This window comes from Bombina bombina, chromosome 4 (genome assembly GCF_027579735.1).
Source record: "Bombina bombina isolate aBomBom1 chromosome 4, aBomBom1.pri, whole genome shotgun sequence".
Lineage (NCBI taxonomy): Eukaryota > Metazoa > Chordata > Amphibia > Anura > Bombinatoridae > Bombina > Bombina bombina.
The window spans coordinates 991113990-991140061 of record NC_069502.1 but is presented as its reverse complement, the minus strand read 5'-3'; the positions used below and the strand labels follow the sequence as shown (position 1 = coordinate 991140061).

At 38.9% G+C, this 26072-nt stretch overlaps 1 protein-coding gene across 1 annotated transcript in view; it reads left to right on the top strand.

Annotated features, from left to right (window-relative positions):
* The window catches only part of PUS10 (pseudouridine synthase 10), a 372401-nt gene that overhangs the window by 255146 nt on the left and 91183 nt on the right, over window positions 1–26072 (top strand). Inside the window, 3 exon segments of the mRNA XM_053712643.1 lie at window positions 3660–3724; window positions 4497–4582; window positions 17825–17950. Coding sequence (XP_053568618.1) covers window positions 3660–3724; window positions 4497–4582; window positions 17825–17950 — 277 coding nt within the window.

Below are 26072 nucleotides of genomic sequence, written 5' to 3'. Positions count from 1 at the left end.
ATCGGATCAGGAGTTCGGCCCGGTGTGGTGAAGACAAGGTAGGGAGATCTTCAGGGGGGTAGTGTTAGGCTTTTTTAAGGGGGGTTTGGGTGGGTTTAGAATAGGGGTATGTGGGTGGTGGGTTGTAATGGGGGGGGGGGGTATTGTATTTGTTGTATGCAAAAGAGCTGAATTCTTTGGGGCATGCCCCACAAAAGGCCCTTTTAAGGGCTGGTAAGGTAAAGAGCTTTGAAATTTGTTAAATTTAGAATAGGGCAGGGAATTTTTTTTATTTTGGGGGTTTATTATTTTATTAGGGGGCTTAGAATAGGTGTAATTAGCTTAAATATCTTGTAATCTTTTTTTTATTTTTTGTAATTTAGTGTTATTTTTTTTTTGTAATTTAGTTTAGTTAATTTAATTGTATTTTTAGATAGATGTTAGTAGTTTATTAAATTTATTGATAGTGTAGGTGTATTTGTAACTTAGGTTAGGATTTATTTTACAGGTAATTGGGTAATTATTTTAACTAGGTAGATATTAAATAGTTAATAACTATTTAATATCTATTATACCTAGTTAAAATAATTAACAATTTACCTGTAAAATAAATATTAACCCTAACATAGCTACAATGTAATTATTAATTATATTGTAGCTATCTTAGGGTTTATTTTATAGGTATTTAGATTTAAATAGGAATATTTTAGTTTATAAATGAATTAGATTAATTTAATATAAATTTAGTTAGGGTTAGATAGAGTTAATATAGTTAATATAAATACTATAGTAACTATATTAACCCTAATATAATTAGGGTTAATATAGTTAATATATATAATGTAATACCTATATTAACTATAATATACTTAGGGTTAATATAGATAATATAGCTGGCGGCGGGGTAGGTAGATTAAATTAGGGGTTAATCATTTTAATAGAGATGGCGGCGGTGTAAGGGGCTTACATTAGGGGTTAATAATTTTTATATAGGTGGCGGCGGTGTAAGGGGTCAGATTAGGGGATAGATAAGGTAGATGGCGGCGGTTTTAGAGGCTCACAGTAGGGGGTTAGTTTATGTAGATGGCGGCGGGGTCCGGGAGCGGCGGTTTAGGGGGTAATAACTTTATTAGGGATTTCGGGGGGGGGGGGGGATCGCGGTTGACAGGGAGATAGACATTGCGCATGCGTTAGGTGTTAGGTTTATTTTAGCAGATCGCGGTTGACAGGGAGATAGACATTGCGCATGCGTTAGGTGTTAGGTTTATTTTCTAGTTAGTTTAGGGAGTTACGGGGCTCCAATAGTCAGCGTAAGGCTTCTTACGGCTGCTTTTTGTGGCGAGGTGAAAATGGAGTAAGTTTTCTCCATTTTCGCCACGTAAGTCCTTACGCTGCATATTGGATACCAAACTGCGCGGGTTTGGTATACCTGCCTATGGCCCAAAAAACTGCGGGCGACGGCAGAAATATACGGGCGTAACTTCTAGGTTACGCCGTATATGTGATACCAAATCCGCGCAAATATTGGCGTCGCCGGCTTTTGCGGGCGACGATTTATATCGGATCGACCCCTTGATGTCTATGCTTCTTGTGAGACTGCTTTTTGGCAGAATGGTTCCTGATCAGTAACATCCAGCCCCCCTCCCATTTCATGGTGACCTCATGGACTTTGCCGCTTGGGTATAGATTCCCACACATTATGATTTGTGGACTCTCACCATCTGATTAAAGAAAATAAAATGTATGCTTACCTTATAAATTTGTTTGCTTCATGATAGTGAGAGTTCACGAGCCCCCGCTTTTTTAAATTTTTGTTAAGTTAACGGCTGCACGTCTTTTGCCCTGCTTTATCCTTTGTTTTCCTCCACTACTTGGCTATATGTTCGACTGAGGATCATGGAAAGTGGAAGGGATTTTAAAGGGACACTAAACCCAAATTTTTTTCTTTCATGTTTCAGATAGAGCATGCAATTTTAAGCAACTTTCTAATTTACTTATATTATCAATTTTTCTTCATTATCTTGCTATCTTTATTTGAAAAGCAAGAATGTAAGTTTAGAAGCCAGCCCATTTTTGGTTCACAACCTGGGTTGTGCTTGCTGATTGGTGGCTAAATGCACCCACCAATTAAACAAGTGTTGTCCAGGTACTGAACCAAAAATTAACTGGCTCCTTAGCTTAGATGCCTTCTTTTTCAAATAAAGATAGCAAGAGAACGAAGAAAAATTGATATTAGGAGTAAATTAGAAAGTTGCTTGAAATTGCATGCTCTATCTGAATTATGAAATAAAAAATGTGGGTTTAGTATCCCTTTAAGCCCTGGTGTGTTTGGGTTTCTTATACCTCCTCCTAGTGGTCAGCAGGGGAATTCCCACCAAGGCTGGATTGGCCTTCCAGGATATCAGTAGATTTCCCGGTGGGCGGCAGCAGATGGGTCTGGAAAGCTACAATTTAAAGGGGGTGACTAATGGATGCAATTGGATTGTAGGGTGCCTATATAACAACAACCTGGCACTTTTATTTAATACACTGTAATATAATTTAATTCTGAAAAAATATTGGGGGAAGGAGTATACCAGGAATACCCTTTGACAAAAATGGGGCAGGTACATTCTACTGACTTAACAGAAAATAGTGCTGGTCTTCACATTTTTCCAGGGCTTCTTTGTTTTTTAAAACATCAAAATGTCCGTGGGAATTGGATGAAAAACCTGTACTGGTGTGCCCATAATAAGGTGACATATGTATAAAATAACATACTTACTGCAAGATTAACAAAAAATAGGTTTGAAATCCTTTCCTTGTAGGCATCTCAGGCCACAACAAGGCATACATTTTCCCCCCTCAAAATTAGCAGCAGGCAGTACAGCCCATGAGAAGACTGTATCCCGTCCCTTTCACTTCCCATTCTGCTCATTCATGATTTAGGATGAATACCTTGATGCCTCTCTTGTGCAGTGACATAGTTCCTTGTGATGTGGAAGCTGGGTAGACAGGAGTGCGCCTCGTAATAAGGTTCATGGCTGTACTATCCGATGATGATTTTGGAAAAAAAAATTGCAGCCATGGTAGCAGTTGGAAGAGTCTTCAGGCAAAGAAGTTAATCTTGCAGGAAGTGTGTTAATTTATATGTATATATTTAACCTATTATGATTATTTTAATACGTTGATTGTCCCTTTAAGGTGATAAGAAAGTCAAAATGTAAACGTTAATGATCTAGACAGGTCATGTATTCTTAAAACACTTTTAAATTCACTTCTGCTATGAAACTTGGTTTGCTCTCTTGGTATCCTTTTTCAAAAGGAATACGTACATATCCTCAGCAACACACTACTGGGAGCTAGCTCATGATTGGTAGCCACACACTGTTATCTCTTGTCATTGCCTTACCAGATGTTGTCATCTAGCTCCCAGTAGTGCATTGCTGCTCTGGAGTTGACTTAACTATGTGTTTAATCCCTTTGCTGGGGTTTACTATGCAATAGTGCAATAATAAACAAATATGATTTAACATATTAGAGCATTTTCTGTTTGCACTTTTCTATCCTTTTTAAAGTTTCAGGCTTGCTTTACTGAGATTAAATATTGCTTGCAGAATATGGGTATACCCACATCCTTTGCATTTTACAACCTTGCTTTTTCTTCTCCAACTATGTAATCGTTTTGCTTTCCTATGCAGAATGTTTTTACCAGAATGGCGGTTGCAAAGGCTTTAGACAAGATAAAGGAAGAAGATTTTAGAGTGTGAGTCTTGAACTAAAGTTTGTTTCTGAGTACAAAACCTTTTATTAAAAGAACTGTGTGGGGGTGTAATACACTTAGAAGAATCGTATCAGGGATGTTGACTGTTAATAATCTGCTGATATACTCTTTCATTTTTCCCCTGGACTTACATAAAAAAAAAAACAGTTTTTGGAAGCTATTCACAATTCAAGGAACTTGTAAAGAATAATATATATTTTTTCACAGAATAATGGAAAGCAGTTACATTGTATTTATCATGTGGGCTGTATAGTATAGGTTTCAAGCAGGAAAACTTATAGGTTTTTATATTTCTTTTAAAGAACGCTGCCATCCAAACTGCCCTCCTTTCAGTGCACGTTAAAACTGTTTCACATAAAGGGACAGTCAATTTAAGATAAAACTATGCATTAATACTTTCCTCAGGGGAGATAACCTAATTTTAACACAATGTTTAACACAATGTCAAATATTAGACAATTTTGATGCACAGGTTCTGTATGTGTCCATCGAGCCCAAAGATACACAATATACAAATATGCTCATTATGTTTAACTCTGTTAAAGAATTAGTTGACTTCTTTATTCCTGCTGTGTTGTGATTGGTACTAAATCAAACTGGTCATTGGGTTATGCATTATTGAACTTCCCATGATGAGCTGTGATTCATCACAAGGTGACTCTATTTACTTGGGTTTATTATGTGCAAACGATTGATTCTGCAGACTTAGAATATCAAACTAATTATTCTTTCACTTTTATTCTTAATTTTTCAGCAACGTTTCATTTCCACCAAGTTCTCCACAGACCACCTGTGACGTTGTGGAACTTCAGTGCAGTCATGCTTCTGTGTTTGTTGCTGGTAATTCTTTTGTATAGTGAATGTGTTTTTTAGATAGAAAATTTGTGGCAAATATTTAAAGCGACATGATCCATAAATTTGCTTTGATCCATGTAAACTTAAAAGTTTCAAAATGTATTACAGCACTTTGTTTAAAAAAAAATAGATGTTCATGTGCTGCTTACCTGTGGGTGTTGTCCCTATTAGCCAATGGACAGTAGAGTCTCAGGACTAAGTTATACACAATCATACACTTCCTGTTAGTTTCACACAGAATTTAATCAGCTTTAACTTATTTATTTTTTTCAATCTAAAAATATATTTAGCATGTTTAACTGTCGCTCTTTCATGTATGGGATATATACATTTTGCACACCATGTCCGTTTAATCATTGTATTCATAATCCCACTGCTTTTGGAATACTGGAATATTCCGTTTGTTAATCCGCTATTTAAAGGGACACTGAACTCAACTTTTTTCTTTCATGATTCAGATAGAGCAGGCAATTTTAAGCAACTTTCTAATTTACTCCTATTATCAATTTTTCTTTGTTCTATTGCTATCTTTATTTGAAAAAGAAGGTATCTAAGCTTTTATTTAGCTTCAGACCTCTGGACAGCACTTTTTTATTGGTGGATGAATGTATCCACTAATCAGCAAGGACAACCCAGGTTGTTCACCAAAAATGGACCAGCATCTAAACTTACATTCTTGCATTTCAAATAAAGATACCAAGAGAATGAAGAAAATTTGATAATAGGAGTAAAGAAAGTTGCTTAAAATTGCATGCTCTATCTGAATCACTAAAGAAAAAACTTGGGTTCAGTGTCCCTTTAAGTTAAAGGGACTGAACTTTTTTTTCATGATTCAGATAGAGTATACAAGTTTAAAAACGTTTCCACTTTACTTACTTTATCAACGTTACTTCATTCTCTTGGTATTCTTTGTTGAAGAGCATGCATAGGTAGGTAGTGTGCATGTGTTTGGAGCCCTATATGGCAGCAGTTTTGCAAGAATGCTTTTGAGCAATAGATAGCAGCAGTGTCTGTACATTTTTTAAGATTGTTAAAAGTCTTTTTGCAAAATATCTGCCATGTAGTGCTCTAGACAAATGCATACTCCTGAGCCTAACTTCCTGCTTTTCAACAAAGGATATCTAGAGAAAAGGTAAATTTGGTAATAGAAGTTAATTTGATTTTTACTTTCTAAATAAATGCATTACAAATATTTAATTGCAACGTGTCTGCATACAAAATAAATCCTGCAAAAGCATTAAAACTGCAATTTTGTGAACAAAAACTGCACTATTTCTCCTACATTGGTGTATCCGGTCCACGGCTTAATCCTTACTTGTGGGATATTCTCAATCCCTACAGGAAGTGGCAAAGAGAGCACACAGCAAAGCTGTCCATATAGCTCCCCTCAGGCTCTGCCCCCCCAGTCATTCTCTTTGCCGCTCTAACTAGTAGCATCTCCACGGGGGTGGTAAAGAGTATGTGGTGTTTAGTTGTAGTTTTTTATTCTTCTATCAAGAGTTTGTTATTTTAAAATAGTGCCGGCTTGTACTATTTACTCTGCAGCAGAAAGTGATGAAGATTTCTGCCGAGAGGAATATGATTTCTTCTGTTATGTGTGATCAGTCCACGGGTCATCATTACTTCTGGGATATAACTCCTCCCCAACAGGAAATGCAAGAGGATTCACCCAGCAGAGCTGCATATAGCTCCTCCCCTCTACGTCAGTCCCAGTCATTCTCTTGCACCCAACGACTAGATAGGATGTGTGAGAGGACTATGGTGATTATACTTAGTTTTTATGACTTCAATCAAAAGTTTGTTATTTTAAAATAGCACCGGAGCGTGTTATTACTTCTCTGGCAGAGTTTGAGGAAGAATCTGACAGAGATTTTTTACTATGATTTTAACCGGAGTCGTTAAGATCATATTGCTGTTCTCGACCATCTGAGGGAGGTAAAGGCTTCAGATCAGGGGACAGCGGGCAGATGAATCTGCATTGAGGTATGTGGCAGTTTTTATTTTCTGAATGGAATTGATGAGAAAAGCCTGCCATACCGTTAAAATGACATGTATGTATACACTTCAGTATTCTGGGGATGGTATTTCACCGGAACTACTGTGTTAAGGTCACTAATCCTTTTAATAACTATTCTCATGTTAAACGTTTTTGCTGGAATGTAGAATCGTTTACATTGCTGAGGTACTGTGTGAATAAATGTTTGGGCATTATTTTCCACTTGGCAGTTTTTTGCTTTAATTGTGACAGTTTCGTTTCTCTTCACTGCTGTGTGGGAGAGGGAGGGGCCGTTTTTGGCGCTCTTTGCTACGCATCAAAAAATTCCAGTCAGCTACTTTTATATGTCCTGCATGATCCGGTTCATTTCTGACAGATCTCAGGGGTCTTCAAACTTCTTTGAAGGGAGGTAAATTCTCTCAGCAGAGCTGTGAGAATTCTTATAGTGACTGTGTATAAAAAACGTTGTTTTGTTTTCTTATGTACAAATTTAATTAGTGTTGTTTTTTACTAATGGGAACAAACCTTTGCTAAAAGTTGTGTTGTTTTAAAATTTGATGCAATAACTGTTTTTCAGTTCATTATTTCAACTGTCATTTAATCGTTAGTACCTCTTTGAGGCACAGTACGTTTTTTGCTAAAAAAGATTATAACCAAGTTGTAAGTTTTTTGCTAGTGTGTTAAACATGTCTGACTCAGAGGAAGATATCTGTGTCATTTGTTCCAATGCCAAGGTGGAGCCCAATAGAAATTTATGTACTAACTGTATTGATGCTACTTTAAATAAAAGTCAATCTGTACAATGTGAACAAATTTCACCAAACAGCGAGGGGAGAGTTATGCCGACTAACTCGCCTCACGCGACAGTACCTGCATCTCCCGCCCGGGAGGTGCGTGATATTTTGGCGCCTAGTACATCTGGGCGGCCATTACAGATAACATTACAAGATATGGCTACTGTTATGACTGAAGTTTTGTCTAAATTACCTGAACTAAGAGGCAAGCGTGATCACTCTGGGGTGAGAACAGAGTGCGCTGACAATGCTAGGGCCATGTCTGATACTGCGTCACAGCTCGCAGAGCATGAGGACGGAGAGCTTCATTCTGTGGGTGACGGTTCTGATCCAAACAGATTGGACTCAGATATTTCAAATTTTAAATTTAAATTGGAGAACCTCCGTGTACTACTAGGGGAGGTCTTAGCAGCTCTCAACGATTGTAACACTGTTGCAATACCAGAGAAACTGTGTAGGTTGGATAAATACTTTGCGGTACCGGCGAGTACTGACGTTTTTCCTATACCTAAGAGACTAACTGAAATTGTTACTAAGGAGTGGGATAGACCCGGTGTGCCGTTCTCACCCCCTCCAATATTTAGAAAGATGTTTCCAATAGACGCCACCACTCGGGACTTATGGCAAACGGTCCCCAAGGTGGAGGGAGCAGTTTCTACTTTAGCTAAGCGTACCACTATCCCGGTGGAGGATAGCTGTGCTTTCTCAGATCCAATGGATAAAAAATTAGAGGGTTACCTTAAGAAAATGTTTGTTCAACAAGGTTTTATATTACAACCCCTTGCATGTATCGCGCCGATTACGGCTGCGGCAGCATTTTGGATTGAGTCGCTGGAAGAGAACCTTAGTTCCTCTACGCTAGACGACATTACGGACAGGCTTAGAGTCCTTAAACTAGCTAATTCTTTCATTTCGGAGGCCGTAGTACATTTAACCAAACTTACGGCTAAGAACTCAGGATTCGCCATACAGGCACGCAGGGCACTGTGGCTAAAATCCTGGTCAGCTGATGTTACTTCTAAGTCCAAATTACTTAATATACCTTTCAAGGGGCAGTCCTTATTCGGGCCCGGTTTGAAAGAAATTATCGCTGACATTACGGGAGGTAAGGGCCACGCCCTACCTCAAGACAAGGCCAAAGCTAAGGCTAGACAGTCTAATTTTCGTCCCTTTCGGAATTTCAAAACAGGAGCAGCATCAACCTCCACTGCACCAAAACAGGAAGGAGCTGTTGCTCGTTACAGGCAAGGCTGGAAGCCTAACCAGTCCTGGAACAAAAGCAAGCAGGCCAGGAAACCTGCTGCTGCCCCAAAGACAGCATGAACCGAGAGCCCCCGATCCGGGACCGGATCTAGTAGGGGGCAGACTCTCTCTCTTCGCCCAGGCCTGGGCAAGAGATGTTCAGGATCCCTGGGCACTAGAGATCATATCTCAGGGATACCTTCTAGACTTCAAATTATCTCCCCCAAGAGGGAGATTTCATCTGTCAAGGTTGTCAACAAACCAGATAAAGAAAGAAGCGTTTCTACGCTGCGTACAAGATCTGTTAACAATGGGAGTGATCCATCCGGTTCCGTGGTCGGAACAAGGACAAGGGTTCTACTCAAACCTGTTTGTGGTTCCCAAAAAAGAGGGAACTTTCAGGCCAATCTTAGATTTAAAGACTCTAAACAAATTCCTAAGAGTTCCATCATTCAAAATGGAAACTATTCGGACTATTTTACCCATGATCCAAGAGGGTCAGTTCATGACCACAGTGGATTTAAAGGATGCTTACCTTCACATACCGATCCACAAAGATCATCACCGGTATCTAAGGTTTGCCTTCTTAGACAGGCACTACCAGTTTGTAGCTCTTCCATTCGGATTGGCTACGGCTCCAAGAATCTTCACAAAGGTTCTGGGTGCCCTTCTAGCGGTACTAAGACCGCGAGGGATTTCGGTAGCTCCGTACCTAGACGACATTCTAATACAAGCTTCAAGCTTTCAAACTGCCAAGTCTCATACAGAGTTAGTTCTGGCATTTCTAAGGTCGCATGGATGGAAAGTGAACGAAAAGAAGAGTTCTCTCTTTCCTCTCACAAGAGTTCCATTCTTGGGGACTCTTATAGATTCTGTAGAAATGAAGATTTACCTGACAGAAGACAGGTTAACAAAACTTCAAAATGCATGCCGCGTCCTTCATTCCATTCAACACCCGTCAGTAGCTCAATGCATGGAGGTGATCGGCTTAATGGTAGCGGCAATGGACATAGTACCTTTTGCACGCCTACACCTCAGACCGCTGCAACTATGCATGCTAAGTCAGTGGAATGGGGATTACTCAGATTTGTCCCCTACTCTGAATCTGAATCAAGAGACCAGAAATTCTCTTCTATGGTGGCTTCATCGGCCACACCTGTCCAGGGGAATGCCATTCAGCAGGCCAGACTGGACAATTGTAACAACAGACGCCAGCCTACTAGGTTGGGGCGCTGTCTGGAATTCTCTGAAGGCTCAGGGACTATGGAATCAGGAGGAGAGTCTCCTTCCAATAAACATTCTGGAATTGAGAGCAGTTCTCAATGCCCTTCTGGCTTGGCCCCAGTTAATAACTCGGGGGTTCATCAGGTTTCAGTCGGACAACATCACGACTGTAGCTTACATCAACCATCAGGGAGGGACAAGAAGCTCCCTAGCAATGATGGAAGTATCAAAGATAATTCGCTGGGCAGAGTCTCACTCTTGCCACCTGTCAGCAATCCACATCCCGGGAGTGGAGAACTGGGAGGCGGATTTCTTGAGTCGCCAGACTCTTCATCCGGGGGAGTGGGAACTTCATCCGGAGGTCTTTGCCCAAATACTTCGACGTTGGGGCAAACCAGAGATAGATCTCATGGCGTCTCGCCAGAACGCCAAACTTCCTCGCTACGGGTCCAGATCCAGGGATCCGGGAGCAGTTCTGATAGATGCTTTGACAGCACCTTGGAACTTCAGGATGGCTTATGTGTTTCCACCCTTCCCGCTGCTTCCTCGATTGATTGCCAAAATCAAACAGGAGAGAGCATCAGTAATTCTAATAGCACCTGCTTGGCCACGCAGGACTTGGTATGCAGATCTAGTGGACATGTCATCCTGTCCGCCTTGGTCTCTACCTCTGAGACAGGACCTTCTGATACAGGGTCCATTCAAACATCAAAATCTAACTTCTCTGAAGCTGACTGCTTGGAAATTGAACGCTTGATTTTATCAAAACGTGGTTTTTCTGAGTCGGTTATTGATACCCTGATTCAGGCTAGGAAGCCTGTTACCAGAAGGATTTACCATAAAATATGGCGGAAATACCTATACTGGTGCGAATCCAAAGGTTACTCCTGGAGTAAGGTTAGGATCGCTAGGATATTGTCTTTTCTACAAGAAGGTTTAGAAAAGGGTTTATCAGCTAGTTCATTAAAGGGACAGATTTCAGCTCTGTCCATCTTGTTACACAGACGTCTGTCAGAAAATCCAGACGTCCAGTCCTTTTGTCAGGCTTTAGCTAGGATCAAGCCTGTGTTTAAAGCTGTTGCTCCACCATGGAGTTTAAACTTAGTTCTTAACGTTTTACAGGGTGTTCCGTTTGAACCCCTTCATTCCATTGATATAAAAATGTTATCTTGGAAAGTTCTGTTTTTAATGGCTATTTCCTCGGCTCGAAGAGTCTCTGAGTTATCAGCCTTACATTGTGATTCCCCTTATCTGATTTTTCACTCAGACAAGGTAGTTCTGCGTACTAAACCTGGGTTCTTACCTAAGGTAGTCACTAACAGGAACATCAATCAAGAGATTGTTGTCCCATCCTTGTGTCCAAATCCTTCTTCAAAGAAGGAACGTCTTTTACACAATCTGGATGTAGTTCGTGCCCTCAAGTTCTACTTGCAGGCAACTAAAGATTTTCGCCAAACTTCTTCCTTGTTTGTCGTTTACTCTGGACAGAGGAGAGGTCAAAAAGCTTCTGCTACCTCTCTCTCTTTTTGGCTTCGTAGCATAATACGTTTAGCCTATGAGACTGCTGGACAGCAGCCTCCTGAAAGAATTACAGCTCACTCCACTAGAGCTGTGGCTTCCACTTGGGCCTTTAAGAATGAGGCCTCTGTTGAACAGATTTGCAAGGCTGCAACTTGGTCTTCGCTTCATACTTTTTCCAAATTTTACAAATTTGACACTTTTGCTTCTTCGGAGGCTATTTTTGGGAGAAAGGTTCTTCAGGCAGTGGTTCCTTCTGTATAATGAGCCTGCCTATCCCTCCCGTCATCCGTGTACTTTTGCTTTGGTATTGGTATCCCAGAAGTAATGATGACCCGTGGACTGATCACACATAACAGAAGAAAACATAATTTATGCTTACCTGATAAATTCCTTTCTTCTGTTGTGTGATCAGTCCACGGCCCGCCCTGTTTTAAGGCAGGTAAATATCTTTTAAATTATACTCCAGTCACCACTTCACCCTTGGTTACTCCTTTCTCGTTGTTTCTTGGTCGAATGACTGGGACTGACGTAGAGGGGAGGAGCTATATGCAGCTCTGCTGGGTGAATCCTCTTGCATTTCCTGTTGGGGAGGAGTTATATCCCAGAAGTAATGATGACCCGTGGACTGATCACACAACAGAAGAAAGGAATTTATCAGGTAAGCATAAATTATGTTTTTAGCACCAGTAACTAAAATCCATTGCTGTTCCCACGCAGGACTGTTGAAACCAGAGAACTTCAGTTGGGGGGAACAGTTTGCAGGCTTAACTGCTTCAGGTATGATCAGTCATTTTTCTAACAAGACCTAGTAATGCTAGAAGACTGTCAGCAATCCCCTCTGGGATAGGTAAGCCATTTTTCTTAGACTCTGTACAAGATTAGGGCTTATATTAAGGGCTCTATGCTGGTTGACACTTTTGTGGGCATAATCGATTGCTTTTTAGCATGTTTTTCACTATAATTAAGGTGTTTTTTCAGACTTTAAAACACTTTTGGGGTTTGATTTGCACCTGGCACTTATTTGGACACCTAATCTAGTCAGAAAGGCCCCTCCACTCTGGAATGAAGAGGGAGGAGGCCTCATTTTCTCAACTCAATTGCGCAGTTGTTTTGCCTAGGCAGTTCATGCAGCTTCACGTGGGGAGTCCAGAGGCATCAGAAAAGACTCCAGAGAGGCTTATTTCTTACTAAAATAATCCCTAAGGAAGGTAAAGGCCACAGTGGAAGCTGTGGCATAGTACTGTAGTGTGTTTAACTGGTTAATTGTTGTTATTAGCTCCGGTTTGGGCATTAAGGGGTTAATTGGTCTGAAAATTTGTGTGCAATCTTTTCAAAGCATTAAGACACTGTGGTGAAAATTTCATTAAAATCGGATGTTTATTTGATGGTTTTTTGATGTTTCAATAATAAAGTGTGCACTTTTATTATTTAAAGACACAGTAACGTTTTTGTAAAAGATCATTTTTATTGCATTGAAGATCTGTTTAAGTCTGTCAAACATGTCTGACCCTTCAGATAACCTATGTTCTGTATGTTCAAAGGCCAAGGTGGTTCCCCCATTAAATTTATGTGTGAAGTGTGCTATAGCGTCCAAACAGCTTAAGGACCGTACAATCACACTTAAAGATATAGCCCAAGATGATTCTTTAGCTGAAGGTAGTGAGGATAGCTCACTATCCTCTCCTTCTGTGTCAACACCAGCTATGCCCGCGCAAGCGATGCCCAGTACATCTAGCGCACCAATTGCTATTACTATGCAGCAGTAATGGATAATTCTCTCACAGCATTTTTATCCAAACTGCCAGCTTTTTCTAGGACGCGTGATTGCTCAGTTTTAAATACAGAAAATGAGCAAGCAGACGCAGCGGATAATTTATCTGTAGTGCCCTCACATCAATCTGACTTGGCGGTGAGGGAGGGCCTGTCTGAGGGAGAAATTTCTTACACAGGAAAAGTTTCTCAGCAGGCAGAGCCTGATTCCATAGCATTTAAATTTAAGCTAGAACACCTCCGCGCCCTACTTAAGGAGGTCCTAGCTACGCTTGATGATTGTGAACCTTTGGTGGTCCCAGAAAAATTGTGTAAAATGGATAAATTCTTAGAGGTCCCAGTACTCACTGATGCGTTTCCGATACCTAAGAGGGTGGCGGATATAGTGAATAAGGAGTGGGAGAAGCCAGGTGTACCTTTTGTTCCCCTTCCTATATTTAAGAAAATGTTCCCCATTGTTGACCCCAGAAGGGACGCGTGGCAGACGGTCCCTAAGGTAGAGGGGGCAGTTTCAACGCTAGCTAAGCGCACGACTATACCAATAGAAGACAGTTGCGCTTTTAAAGATCCTATGGATAAAAAATTAGAAGGTTTACTTAAGAAAATTTTTGTTCAACAAGGTTTTCTTCTTCAACCAATTTCTTGCATTATTCCTGTAACCACTGCAGCTGCTTTTTGGTTTGAGGAATTAGAAAACTCGCTCCAGAAGGAGACTTCTTATGATGAAGTCATGGATAGAATTCACGCCCTGAAGTTGGCTAATTCTTTCATTACAGATGCCGCCTTTCAGTTAGCTAAATTAGCGGCGAAAAATTCTGGTTTCGCAATAGTGGCACGTAGAGCGCTTTGGCTAAAATAAGTCTAATTTTCGTTCCTTTCGCAATTTCAGGAACGGACCGGCTTCTACCTCTACAGCCACTAGGCAAGAGGGTAACGCATCCCAACCCAGCATGGAAACCATTGCAAGGCTGGAACAAGGGTAAACAGGTCAAAAAGCCTGCTGCTGCTACCAAGACAGCATGAAGGGGTAGCCCCCGATCCGGGACCGGATCTAGTAGGGGGCAGACTTTCTCTCTTTGCTCAGGCCTGGGCAAGAGATGTTCCGAACCCCTGGGCACTAGAAATTGTCTCTCAGGGGTATCTTCTAGAATTCAAGGATCTTCCTCCAAGGGGAAGGTTCCACATGTCTCGCTTATCTTTAGACCAGATAAAGAGACAGGCATTCTTACATTGCGTAGAAGACCTTTTAAAAATGGGAGTGATACACCCAGTTCCAACAGCAGAACAAGGACTGGGATTTTACTCAAACCTGTTTGTAGTTCCCAAAAAGGAAGGAACTTTCAGGCCAATTCTGGACTTAAAGATCCTAAACAAATTCCTCAGAGTTCCATCATTCAAAATGGAAACCATTCGGACAATTTTACCAATGATCCAGGAGGGTCAATATATGACTACCGTGGACTTAAAGGATGCGTACCTGCATATTCCTATCCACAAAGATCACCATCAGTTTCTGAGGTTCGCCTTTCTGGACAAGCATTACCAGTTCGTGGCTCTTCCCTTCGGATTGGCCACTGCTCCCAGAATTTTCACAAAGGTGCTAGGGTCCCTTCTAGCGGTGCTAAGGCCAAGGGGCATTGCAGTAGCACCTTACCTAGACGACATTTTAATACAGGCGTCGTCCTTTCACAAAGCAAGGGCTCATACGGACATTGTTCTAGCCTTTCTAAGGTCTCACGGGTGGAAGGTGAACATAGAAAAAAGTTCTCTGTCCCCGTTCACAAGGGTTCCCTTCCTGGGAACAGTAATAGACTCGGTAGAAATGAAAATCTTTCTGACGGAGGTCAGGAAATTAAAACTTTTGAACACTTGTCGAGTTCTTCAATCCATTCCTCAACCCTCCATAGCTCAGTGCATGGAGGTAATAGGACTAATGGTTGCGGCAATGGACGTGGTTCCCTTTGCTCGAATTCATTTAAGACCATTGCAACTGTGCATGCTCAAACAATGGAATGGGGATTATGCAGATTTGTCTCCCCAGATTCAGATGGACCAGAAAACCAGAGACTCACTCCTCTGGTGGTTGTCTCAGGATCACCTGTCTCAGGGAATGATTTTCCGAAGACCGGAGTGGATCATTGTCACGACCGACGCCAGCCTCTTAGGCTGGGGCGCGGTCTGGGAGTCCCTGAAGGCTCAGGGTCTATGGTCTCGGGAAGAATCTCTTATCCCGATAAACATTTTGGAATTGAGAGCGATATTCAATGCGCTCCAGGCATGGCCTCAACTAGCGGAGGCCAAATTCATCAGATTTCAGTCTGACAACATGACGACTGTAGCTTACATTAATCATCAGGGGGGAACAAAGAGTTCCCTGGCGATGAGGGAGGTATCCAAGATCATCAAATGGGCAGAGGATCACTCCTGCCATCTATCGGCAATTCACATCCCAGGAGTGGACAACTGGGAAGCGGATTATCTGAGTCGTCAGACTTTCCATCCGGGGAAGTGGGAACTCCACCCGGAGGTTTTTGCTCAGCTGACCGAGCTATGGGGCATTCCAGATCAGGATCTGATGGCGTCACGTCAGAACTCCAAAGTTCCACGTTACGGGTCCAGGTCCAGGGATCCCAAGGCGACATTGGTAGATGCCTTAGTAGCGCCTTGGTCGTTCAATCTAGCTTATGTCTTTCCACCGTTTCCCCTTCTCCCCCGGCTAGTAGCCAGGATCAAACAGGAGAAGGCTTCGGTAATTCTGATAGCTCCTGCGTGGCCACGCAGGACTTGGTATGCAGACCTGGTGAATATGTCATCGGTTCCACCATGGAAGCTGCCTTTGAGACAGGACCTTCTAATTCAAGGTCCATTCGAACATCCAAACCTAGTTTCTCTGCAACTGACTGCTTGGAGATTGAACGCTTGATTCTATCTAAGCGTGGGTTTTCGGAATCAGTTATAGATACTCTGATCCAGGCTAGAAAGCCTGTCACCAGGAAAATTTACCATAAGATATGGCGGAAATATCTTTGTTGGTGCGAATCCAAGGGTTACTCATGGAGTAAGATTAGGATTCCAAGGATACTATCTTTTCTCCAAGAAGGATTGGAGAAAGGTCTATCAGCTAGTTCCTTAAAAGGACAGATATCTGCTCTGTCTGTTTTGTTACACAAGCGTCTGGCAGCCATGCCAGATATTCAGGTGTTTGTACAGGCTTTAGTCAGAATCAAGCCTGTCTACAGACCTGTGGCTCCTCCATGGAGTCTAAATTTAGTTCTTTCAGTTCTTCAAGGGGTTCCGTTTGAACCTCTACATTCCATAGATATTAAGTTACTATCTTGGAAAGTTTTGTTTTTAGTAGCTATTTCTTCTGCTAGAAGAGTTTCTGAATTGTCTGCTTTGCAGTGTAATTCACCCTATCTGGTGTTCCATACAGATAAGGTCGTTTTACGTACCAAACCTGGTTTTCTTCCAAAAGTGGTTTCCAATAAGAATATCAACCAGGAAATAGTTGTTCCTTCTCTGTGTCCTAATCCAGTTTCTAACAAGGAACGTCTGTTACACAATCTTGATGTGGTTCGTGCTTTAAAGTTTTATCTAAAAGCAACTAAAGACTTCAGACAAACATCATCCTTGTTTGTCGTTTATTCTGGCAAGAGGAGAGGTCAAAAGGCGACTGCGACCTCTCTGTCCTTCTGGCTAAAAAGCATCATCCGGTTGGCTTATGAGACTGCTGGAAAGCAGCCTCCTTAACGAATTACAGCTCACTCTACTAGAGCTGTGGCTTCCACATGGGCTTTCAAGAATGAGGCTTCTGTTGAACAGATTTGTAAGGCAGCGACTTGGTCTTCACTGCATACGTTTGCCAAATTTTACAAATTCGATACTTTTGCTTCTTCGGAGGCTATTTTTGGGAGAAAGGTTTTGCAAGCAGTGGTGCCTTCCGTTTAGGTTACCTGACTTGTTCCCTCCCTTCATCCGTGTCCTAAAGCTTTGGTATTGGTTCCCACAAGTAAGGATGAAGCCGTGGACCGGATACACCAATGTAGGAGAAAACAGAATTTATGTTTACCTGATAAATTTCTTTCTCCTACGGTGTATCCGGTCCACGGCCCGCCCTGGCATTTTGGTCAGGTTTAAATTATTTTTTTGTAAACTACAGTCACCACTGCACCCTATGGTTCTCCTTTTTCTCCTAACCGTCGGTCGAATGACTGGGGGGGGCGGAGCCTGAGGGGAGCTATATGGACAGCTTTGCTGTGTGCTCTCTTTGCCACTTCCTGTAGGGATTGAGAATATCCCACAAGTAAGGATGAAGCCGTGGACCGGATACACCGTAGGAGAAAGAAATTTATCAGGTAAACATAAATTCTGTTTTTGCAATCCAGGGACTCAACTCTTGTGGAACCTTTTGAATGTTGTTTAGCTAATCTCATTGCTGTGGTCAATTAGGGGCGGATATAAATGAGCTTCTGCTCATATCCAGCTATTACTTTGCAGCATGTAGGATAGTTAGGGTTCGGAATTCTACTGAAAGCTCTCTATTTTCTCAGGGGGCAGTGGACAAGCAGGCAAATAAATATTGAAATTGCATTACTTACACTTCTAACATGGAATTGCATTGTGAGTTGAATATGTGCAGACCAGAGATCATTTGTTTTGTGTGCTGCTTTCTGACTGCAGGGAGATATAATAAATACTCCAGAAATTTATCACAGACACCGTGGATTATTGATGGAGAGAGGAAGATGGAATCTTCTGTGGAGGAGCTAATAACTGAACACCTTATTGCAGTATTTAAAGCAGACAGTAAGTATTGTTCCCCGTCCTATTGGTATATGTCAGGCTTATCCTTATTCAAGAAGCAAGTGGGTTCTAATGAAGAGAAGTGTGTTTGGCCAAAAGTTTAAAGGGACATAAAACCCAATTTGTTCTTTTCACGATTCAGATAGAACATACAATATTAAACAACTTTCCAATTTAATTCTATTATCTAGTTTTCTTCATGTTCAGGAGCGTTCACGTGTCTGCAGCACTAAATGGTAGCGGTTTTGCAACAATGTTATATATTAGCAAGAGCACTACATTGTAGCACTATTTCCTGTCATGTAGTGTTTCAGGCATGTGCACGCTACCTATCTAGATATCCTTTCAACAAAGAATAACATGAGAACAATTTGATAATAGAAGTCAGTTGTAAACTTTTTTTTAAATTGTATACTTTATCTGATTCGTGAAAGAATCTTTTTAAAAATATGTTGGTGAAAGAAAAATTTAAGAAGATCTTATGGGGCTGTAAAATAATAGTAATACATTACTGGATCATACCAGACCGGATATTGGTAGTTTCTCTGGTTTAGTTTTTTTGTTTGATGTCTTTGTATTCCTAAAATTTGCTCACGGGCCCCCCCTGCAAGTGGGATAAAACAGTATGGCCCCAAGTAAATGGTTGGACTCAATTGTTGTATATAAAGAAGTGTTAAATTCCATTGCTTAAAGGGACATGAAACCCAAATTCTTTCATGATTCAGATGAAGAATACAATTTTAAACAACTCTCCAATTTAATTATATTATTTAATTTGTTTCCTTCTCTTGTTGTCTTTTTCTGAAAGGTTTTTCTAGGTAAGCTCAGGAGCAGCAAAGAAACCTAGGTTCTAGCTGCTGATTGGTGGCTGCATATATTTACTGATTGTCATTGGCTCACACATGTGTTCAGTCAGCAACCAGTAGTGCATTGCTGCTCATTCAACAAAGTATGCCAAGAGAATGATGAAAGATTGATATTCGGAGTAAATTAGAAAGTTGCTTAACAGTGCAATGTTCTATTCAAATCATGAAAGAAAAATGTTGCTTTCCTATCCCTTTAAAGGAGAGGTAAACCACAAATACTGAGAGGAGTAACATGTAATAAGTCAAATAAATAAAAAAAATGAATGGAAGAACTAGCCCTCCTCCAAGAATTAACAAAAATAAATAGGTATTGACAGAAAAAGATTTACACTTAAGACATCTGTGTTGATATAATAAACTAAAGCTAACAATAATATAATATAATCTCAGTTAAAACTATATTAATAGCTCAAAGTGAGCCTGATCAAATTTATAAGATCTATGGAATAAGTACAGTTTGTTGACTCTTGTTGTTGTTTTTTTTTATTTCATTTGCTAAATGGTCACGTTAGTTGTTCTGTGTACCACTTGTGGATTCAGACCCAATATACCCTGTCATACATTAATATAAGTTATATTATTGTTAAGTACAGTTCCTACTGCTGAATATTTGTTTGGTAGAAAGCACTGACAAGATTGTTGTTACTTAATTGGTGCTTTTTTTTCTATATATTGTTAAATGCTTTTGACAATAAAACTTCACTGAGCTCAGCTATCCAACTTCACTCTTTGTTGTGCTTGTGGAGTTTTGTTGAAACTAGTTCCCACAAACTGACTGTTTATAGCACAAGATGGAGAGGAGGTGCCCATCTCTATAAACCATTGTTCCTGCATTATCAGTGTTTGCTAAACTGCGCCACCTTAAGTTCTCCTATCTCAGTGCTTGGAAAGTAGCCCCATCTTTCCAACTCAAAGAAAGGGATCACTCTTACCAAAAAAAAAAAAAAGCTGACCACTGTGTGACCCATACGTGAATATGTTTTTTGAACATAGCAAAGCGGGTCTTATGGTTAAATCTGGAGTTTATGGGGTACTTGCATATCTGGTCAGGCTGTGGGGGAAGGATTGAGCTTTTTCCAACTTTGGGGGGGCCTGGGACTTAGACCATTGGCTCCGTACCTGAGGAAACACAAGCTCTAGATATTCTTCATACAGGTGGTGAGAGTTTTTTTTTTTTTGGCTTTACAAACATATTGTTCAAAAGAGCTCTGCCTTGTTAAGAAGAACAGTTGTGGGGATGGACTGTTTTTCTTTATTTTTTATTGGGAACAGATTGGTATACATCAAATGTTCTTACCAGTAAAATGCATGTTACCCTAAATGAGGTTGCACCCTGTGTGTGTACTCCGATAGAACTAATTATTAGAGCTATTTTCGTAGTAGTTAAACAACCTCTATCTCTTAAGAGATTCCATTTTTTTTTTAGACGTTTTCTAACTTGTTAAATGGATGTGATATTGGGGGTTTCATATTAATATTAGCAACTTGTGATGACTACTTCTTATTGTTTAGGGCCAAAGCAATTAACTTGTATTTGAAAGTAACAATTATACAGTCTGTGTGATCACCTATGATTCATGTTGAAACACTAGAGTTGAAAGTAAACGCATTTGCTCGAGCACAATCAAATTTAAAATGTGTCAGGTTAGCGCAACTTTAGAGTTCGCGTAAAGAGTAGGGGAATAAAAAGAGTAGCATAAAACACAACATAAATACATGTAAATGTAAAGTTACACTCATATAAACACTGTCTGATAGAAATTATTTTAAAAAAATCTTTAAAAATTGCTCAAAGATAGATGGTATAATAAGTTAGAAAAAGAAGGGCTGCAAAGGGCTTTGGCATATCTATGCATGCATACACATGTCTAAATATGTGTATTTATCCATTCGTGTACATATGTGTTTTACTGTATATGTACTGTACAAATTTCACAATCCAATGTTCTTCACTTAGAAAATAATGCACTTTTTTTTTTCCAATGGCATGGAGAGTTCATGAATACATTCAATTACTAGTGGGAATTCAACTCCAGGCCACCAGGTGGAGGCAAAGAACACCCCAGCAAAGCCTTACGTATCCTCCCATTACCCACAATCCCCAGTCATTCTTTGCCTGCGTAACATTGTAGGTGATGTGCGAAGAAGGTGTCTGAAGAAATCAAGTTAATCCTTTAATGGGTACATTTCCCTGCAAGCAAGGATTGGGGTTATGCTGTGTCCATGTAGTTCTCTTTAGTAAGAGTAATGGTGGCTTTTGGCAGTTGGTAGACAGCAAGGTGGTGGTCTTTGCTTACCTTCCAAAATTTTTGCTACCCCTATATAGAAAACCAGGCTTGGTTACTCTGTTTTTTTTCTTTATCTACAGGTCTATGTCAGTGAGGATTCTGTCACACCTGCCCTACAGTGTATCCAAAAGTAAGTGCTTTTACCTTCTAGATGAGAAGGATGCAGCACTTAGGAGTTCCTTGTTGGATCTTTATGGGACTTAATATACCTTTTAAAGGTTGGGGATTTATTGGGCAGCAGTTCAGGGCACTGTTCTTTTTTGTTTTTGGCCATGGGGATTTTTTTGCACAAATGTTACCTCTTATTTTATTTGGGTAATATCTTTTTAAGAAAGTTGTTGGACCGCACCTTACTTTTGAATTTGCAATCATGTGACTGCTCAGTTACTTGCTAAAAATGTAGGGTGTGATTAGGGATACTACACTTCTGCTCTCCTAGCTAATCCCAATATGGAGTGTGCTAACCTCATAAAGTACACCCTTAGTTCAAAATGAAAGTGTGGGGGAGGGATAGCGCTAACGAATAGCTGAGAGCCAAAATATCTAGAAAATTCTAATGAGATAGTACATTACTAGTATAAATAAACAATAAAAAATCGATTTAAAATTAGCGTGTCTACGTAGCCAAAAAAAAGAATTGGATATATATGTACAAATAAATCAATATTTATTATAACAATATAAGATAAATTCTAACATAAATTCTAACAGATAACTCCTATAAAAGATGCCGGCATCAGGTAAAAAAATGAGTGTATCTAAAAAGACTGCAATGAGAGTGACTATCTGAAGTTCTCAAATAAACAAAATTATTAGCAGCATATATGACTAAACAGAATTATTAGCAGCATGTATAACTAACCAGAATTATTGGCAAACCAGAATTATTGGCAGCCTATATGACAAAAACAGATAAAATAACTACAAAGTCTATTAAAAAGTCTATTAAAAAGTGCTTGATATCAGTATTCCCAAAATGGAGCTGATCCGTGGGTGATAATGTTTACCAGTGTGATCCGTGGGTGGTAATATATACCAGTGTGCTCTCCTTAGGGGGTAATGTTACCAGTGTGTCAATTCAAAGACCGGGTAAAAACGGAGTGATGTGAGAAGTAACTTTATCTTCTTTCTGTATGGCTTTCCTCTGTTTTTTTAGCCTGTTTTTAGCCTGTTCTCAGCCAGTATCTGTCCGTCCTCCGCAGCAGGTATCCAGCGTGTGGAAATGGTCCCAGAGGGATCAAGTTCCGGGTTAAAGTTCAGTTCAGATTTCCAAATAGTAAAGCGCCGTTGTGCAATCTTTCAGCCTATGAATGATAGACCTTTAAAGAGCACTCTGGGTTCGTTTTCTGTGGGTCCTGGGGCAGGAATTACACATACAGAGACGGCTCACCTGTGATCAGTGACCGCTCAATGTACCTGTCCTATCCACCAACGATACCTCAGCTAGTAAAGAGATATAAAATATATCAAGGTTTAGTAAGCAAGTTCTACGCGTTTCAGCCTCCAGGGGCCTTTATCAAGATGCTTACTAAATGTTTAGGCCATTTTAAATAGCCCTCTCTCTTTTCTCATTGGATAATACCCAGCCAATAGTGAATAAGCTATTGGAGATATGTGAATCATTGTGTTACAAACACTTTAGTAAAAAATGTTACACTGTTTTGTTAATTCATATGTTTACACTTGATTTTAAGTATTTGATTCATTTGATACAATAAATCCAATCTTGGCAACCTCTTATTGAATATGGAAAAAATATAAAAAATATAAAAGTTATTAAAATATATACGGAAAAAATATATAAAAATATATGTGTGTATATAAACAACAAATATTTGAGAGGATTCTGTCTCTACTAAGTTTCTAAATGGTTTTGGTAGTTATATGTGTGTGTTAATGTGGTGGTGTTAAAGATAGCGAACATTTGTACAAAATAATAACAATTTCATGAAGTTTGTGCAAAATTAGGAATTAGTTTAAAATGAAAATAATAATATATACATATGTATTATAAAATATAAAATCATTCATGTGTATAAAAAGATTATTTAAAATTCTTTTTTTGAAAAATTTGAAAAATTGGATTTTCATATTAGCCTACTAAGATCCATTTCGGAGTTCAGGCCATGGGGGTGGAGGGTTTTAAAATTAAATATAAATTCAGCTTCCTTTTTTAGTAATACATTGTTAATATTCCCTCCCCTACTCCCAAGATTAATTTGTGTTACACCCCAATATTTAAAATCTTTTAGACTCCCTTCATGTTTTTCTTTAAAATGGTTATATAATTTTGTTTCTGAAGAGCCGTGCTCTATTTTTAAAATATGTTCCCGGATGCGATCTCTTAAAATCCTACTCGTCTGTCCAAAATAGAACAGATTACATGAACATTTGATGCAATAGATTATATTCTTATCAGAACATCTTATTAATCTTATTAATTGCTTTATTTTAAAACTGAAGTTTGTGTTATGTGATTTTAAATCTTTTATCTTATGACTGTGTTTGCATGACTTACAGGTGTTACACGGAAAAAAACCAATTAGTTTATCTCCTTTCATATCTTTATATGTAGAATGTTGTTTTTTTTCTTTATATTCACTGGGAGATAATAAACTCTCTCTTTTCTCATTGGATAATACCCAGCCAATAGTGAATAAGCTATTGGAGATATGTGAATCATTGTGTTACAAACACTTTAGTAAAAAATGTTACACTGTTTTGTTAATTCATATGTTTACACTTGATTTTAAGTATTTGATTCATTTGATACAATAAATCCAATCTTGGCAACCTCTTATTGAATATGGAAAAAATATAAAAAATATAAAAGTTATTAAAATATATACGGAAAAAATATATAAAAATATATAAAAATATATGTGTGTATATAAACAACAAATATTTGAGAGGATTCTGTCTCTACTAAGTTTCTAAATGGTTTTGGTAGTTATATGTGTGTGTTAATGTGGTGGTGTTAAAGATAGCGAACATTTGTACAAAATAATAACAATTTCATGAAGTTTGTGCAAAATTAGGAATTAGTTTAAAATGAAAATAATAATATATACATATGTATTATAAAATATAAAATCATACATGTGTATAAAAAGATTATTTAAAATTCTTTTTTTGAAAAATTTGAAAAATTGGATTTTCATATTAGCCTACTAAGATCCATTTCGGAGTTCAGGCCATGGGGGTGGAGGGTTTTAAAATTAAATATAAATTCAGCTTCCTTTTTTAGTAATACATTGTTAATATTCCCTCCCCTACTCCCAAGATTAATTTGTGTTACACCCCAATATTTAAAATCTTTTAGACTCCCTTCATGTTTTTCTTTAAAATGGTTATATAATTTTGTTTCTGAAGAGCCGTGCTCTATTTTTAAAATATGTTCCCGGATGCGATCTCTTAAAATCCTACTCGTCTGTCCAAAATAGAACAGATTACATGAACATTTGATGCAATAGATTATATTCTTATCAGAACATCTTATTAATTGCTTTATTTTAAAACTGAAGTTTGTGTTATGTGATTTTAAATCTTTTATCTTATGACTGTGTTTGCATGACTTACAGGTGTTACACGGAAAAAAACCAATTAGTTTATCTCCTTTCATATCTTTATATGTAGAATGTTGTTTTTTTTCTTTATATTCACTGGGAGATAATAAACTCTTTAAGTTTCTAGCTTTTTTAAAAATTATATCAGGTTGATTTTTTACTTGATTTCCTAGTATATGGTCCTGTTTAATTAAATGCCAATGTTTTCTCAGAATCTTTTTGACTTCATAGTGTTCTGAGCTAAACCCAGTAATGAAAGGTATAAACAGTTCATTGGATTTTTGTGCAACGGATTTCTTTTTTGGTAGTAATAAGGTGTTTCTATCAATTTTAGCAACCTCTTGTTGTATTTTGCCTATTCTATTGCTGTCATAACCTTTCTCTATAAATCTGGTGGTTAATATCTGGGATTGTGCCTGATAGCTTTCTAGAGATGAACAATTTTTCTTTACTCTCATATACTGGCTTTTTGGGATATTGTGTTTCCATTGATTTAAATGGCAACTGGATGAATGTATATAATTATTAGCGTCAATCGCTTTGAAGTAGGTTTCAGTGTGTATTTGATTATCATTGATTTCTATTGCAATATCTAAAAAATGGAGTTTCCTACAACTGTATTCATGAGAGAAGGATATTCCTAAGTTGTTACTGTTAAGATCTGTTAAAAATATGTTTAATAGTTCAACGTCCCCACGCCACACAATAAAAATGTCATCTATGAATCTGCAATAGAGCACAAGGTTCGCCTCCCAATGGCCATTGTAGATGTAATTATCTTCAAAGTGGCCCATAAACAAATTAGCATAACTGGGGGCGAACCTTGTGCCCATTGCAGTTCCCTTAGTCTGGAGAAATACCTCCTTATTGAATAAAAAACTGTTATTTTGTAGGATAAAACCAATACAATCCAAAATAAATTTATTTTGAGTCTCAGATAGATCTATATCTCTGTCTAAAAATGATTTAATAGCCTCTTTTCCCATATGGTGTGATATATTAGTATACAAAGAATTGACATCACATGTTGCCATAATGTAATTTTCTTTCCATTCTAGGTTTTGGATTTTATTTAGAAAATGTGTTGAGTCTCTTAAATATGCTGGTAGCGTTATCACATATTTCTGTAGGAAAAAATCTACATACTGGGATAGGCCTGATGTAAGGGAACCTATCCCAGAAATTATGGGACGGCCAGGGGGATTTTTAAGATCTTTGTGGATCTTTGGTAGAAAGTAAAAGGTGGGGGTCTTAGGATATGTTGTATTTAAAAAGTTAAATTCTGATTCATTAATTATACCTTCTTTCTTAGCCTCTTTGAGTAATGTTCCTAGTTTTAATTCCTGTTGCTTTAATGGATTCTGTTTAAGTTTAGTGTAAGTAGTCTTATCTTGTAAGATCCTAT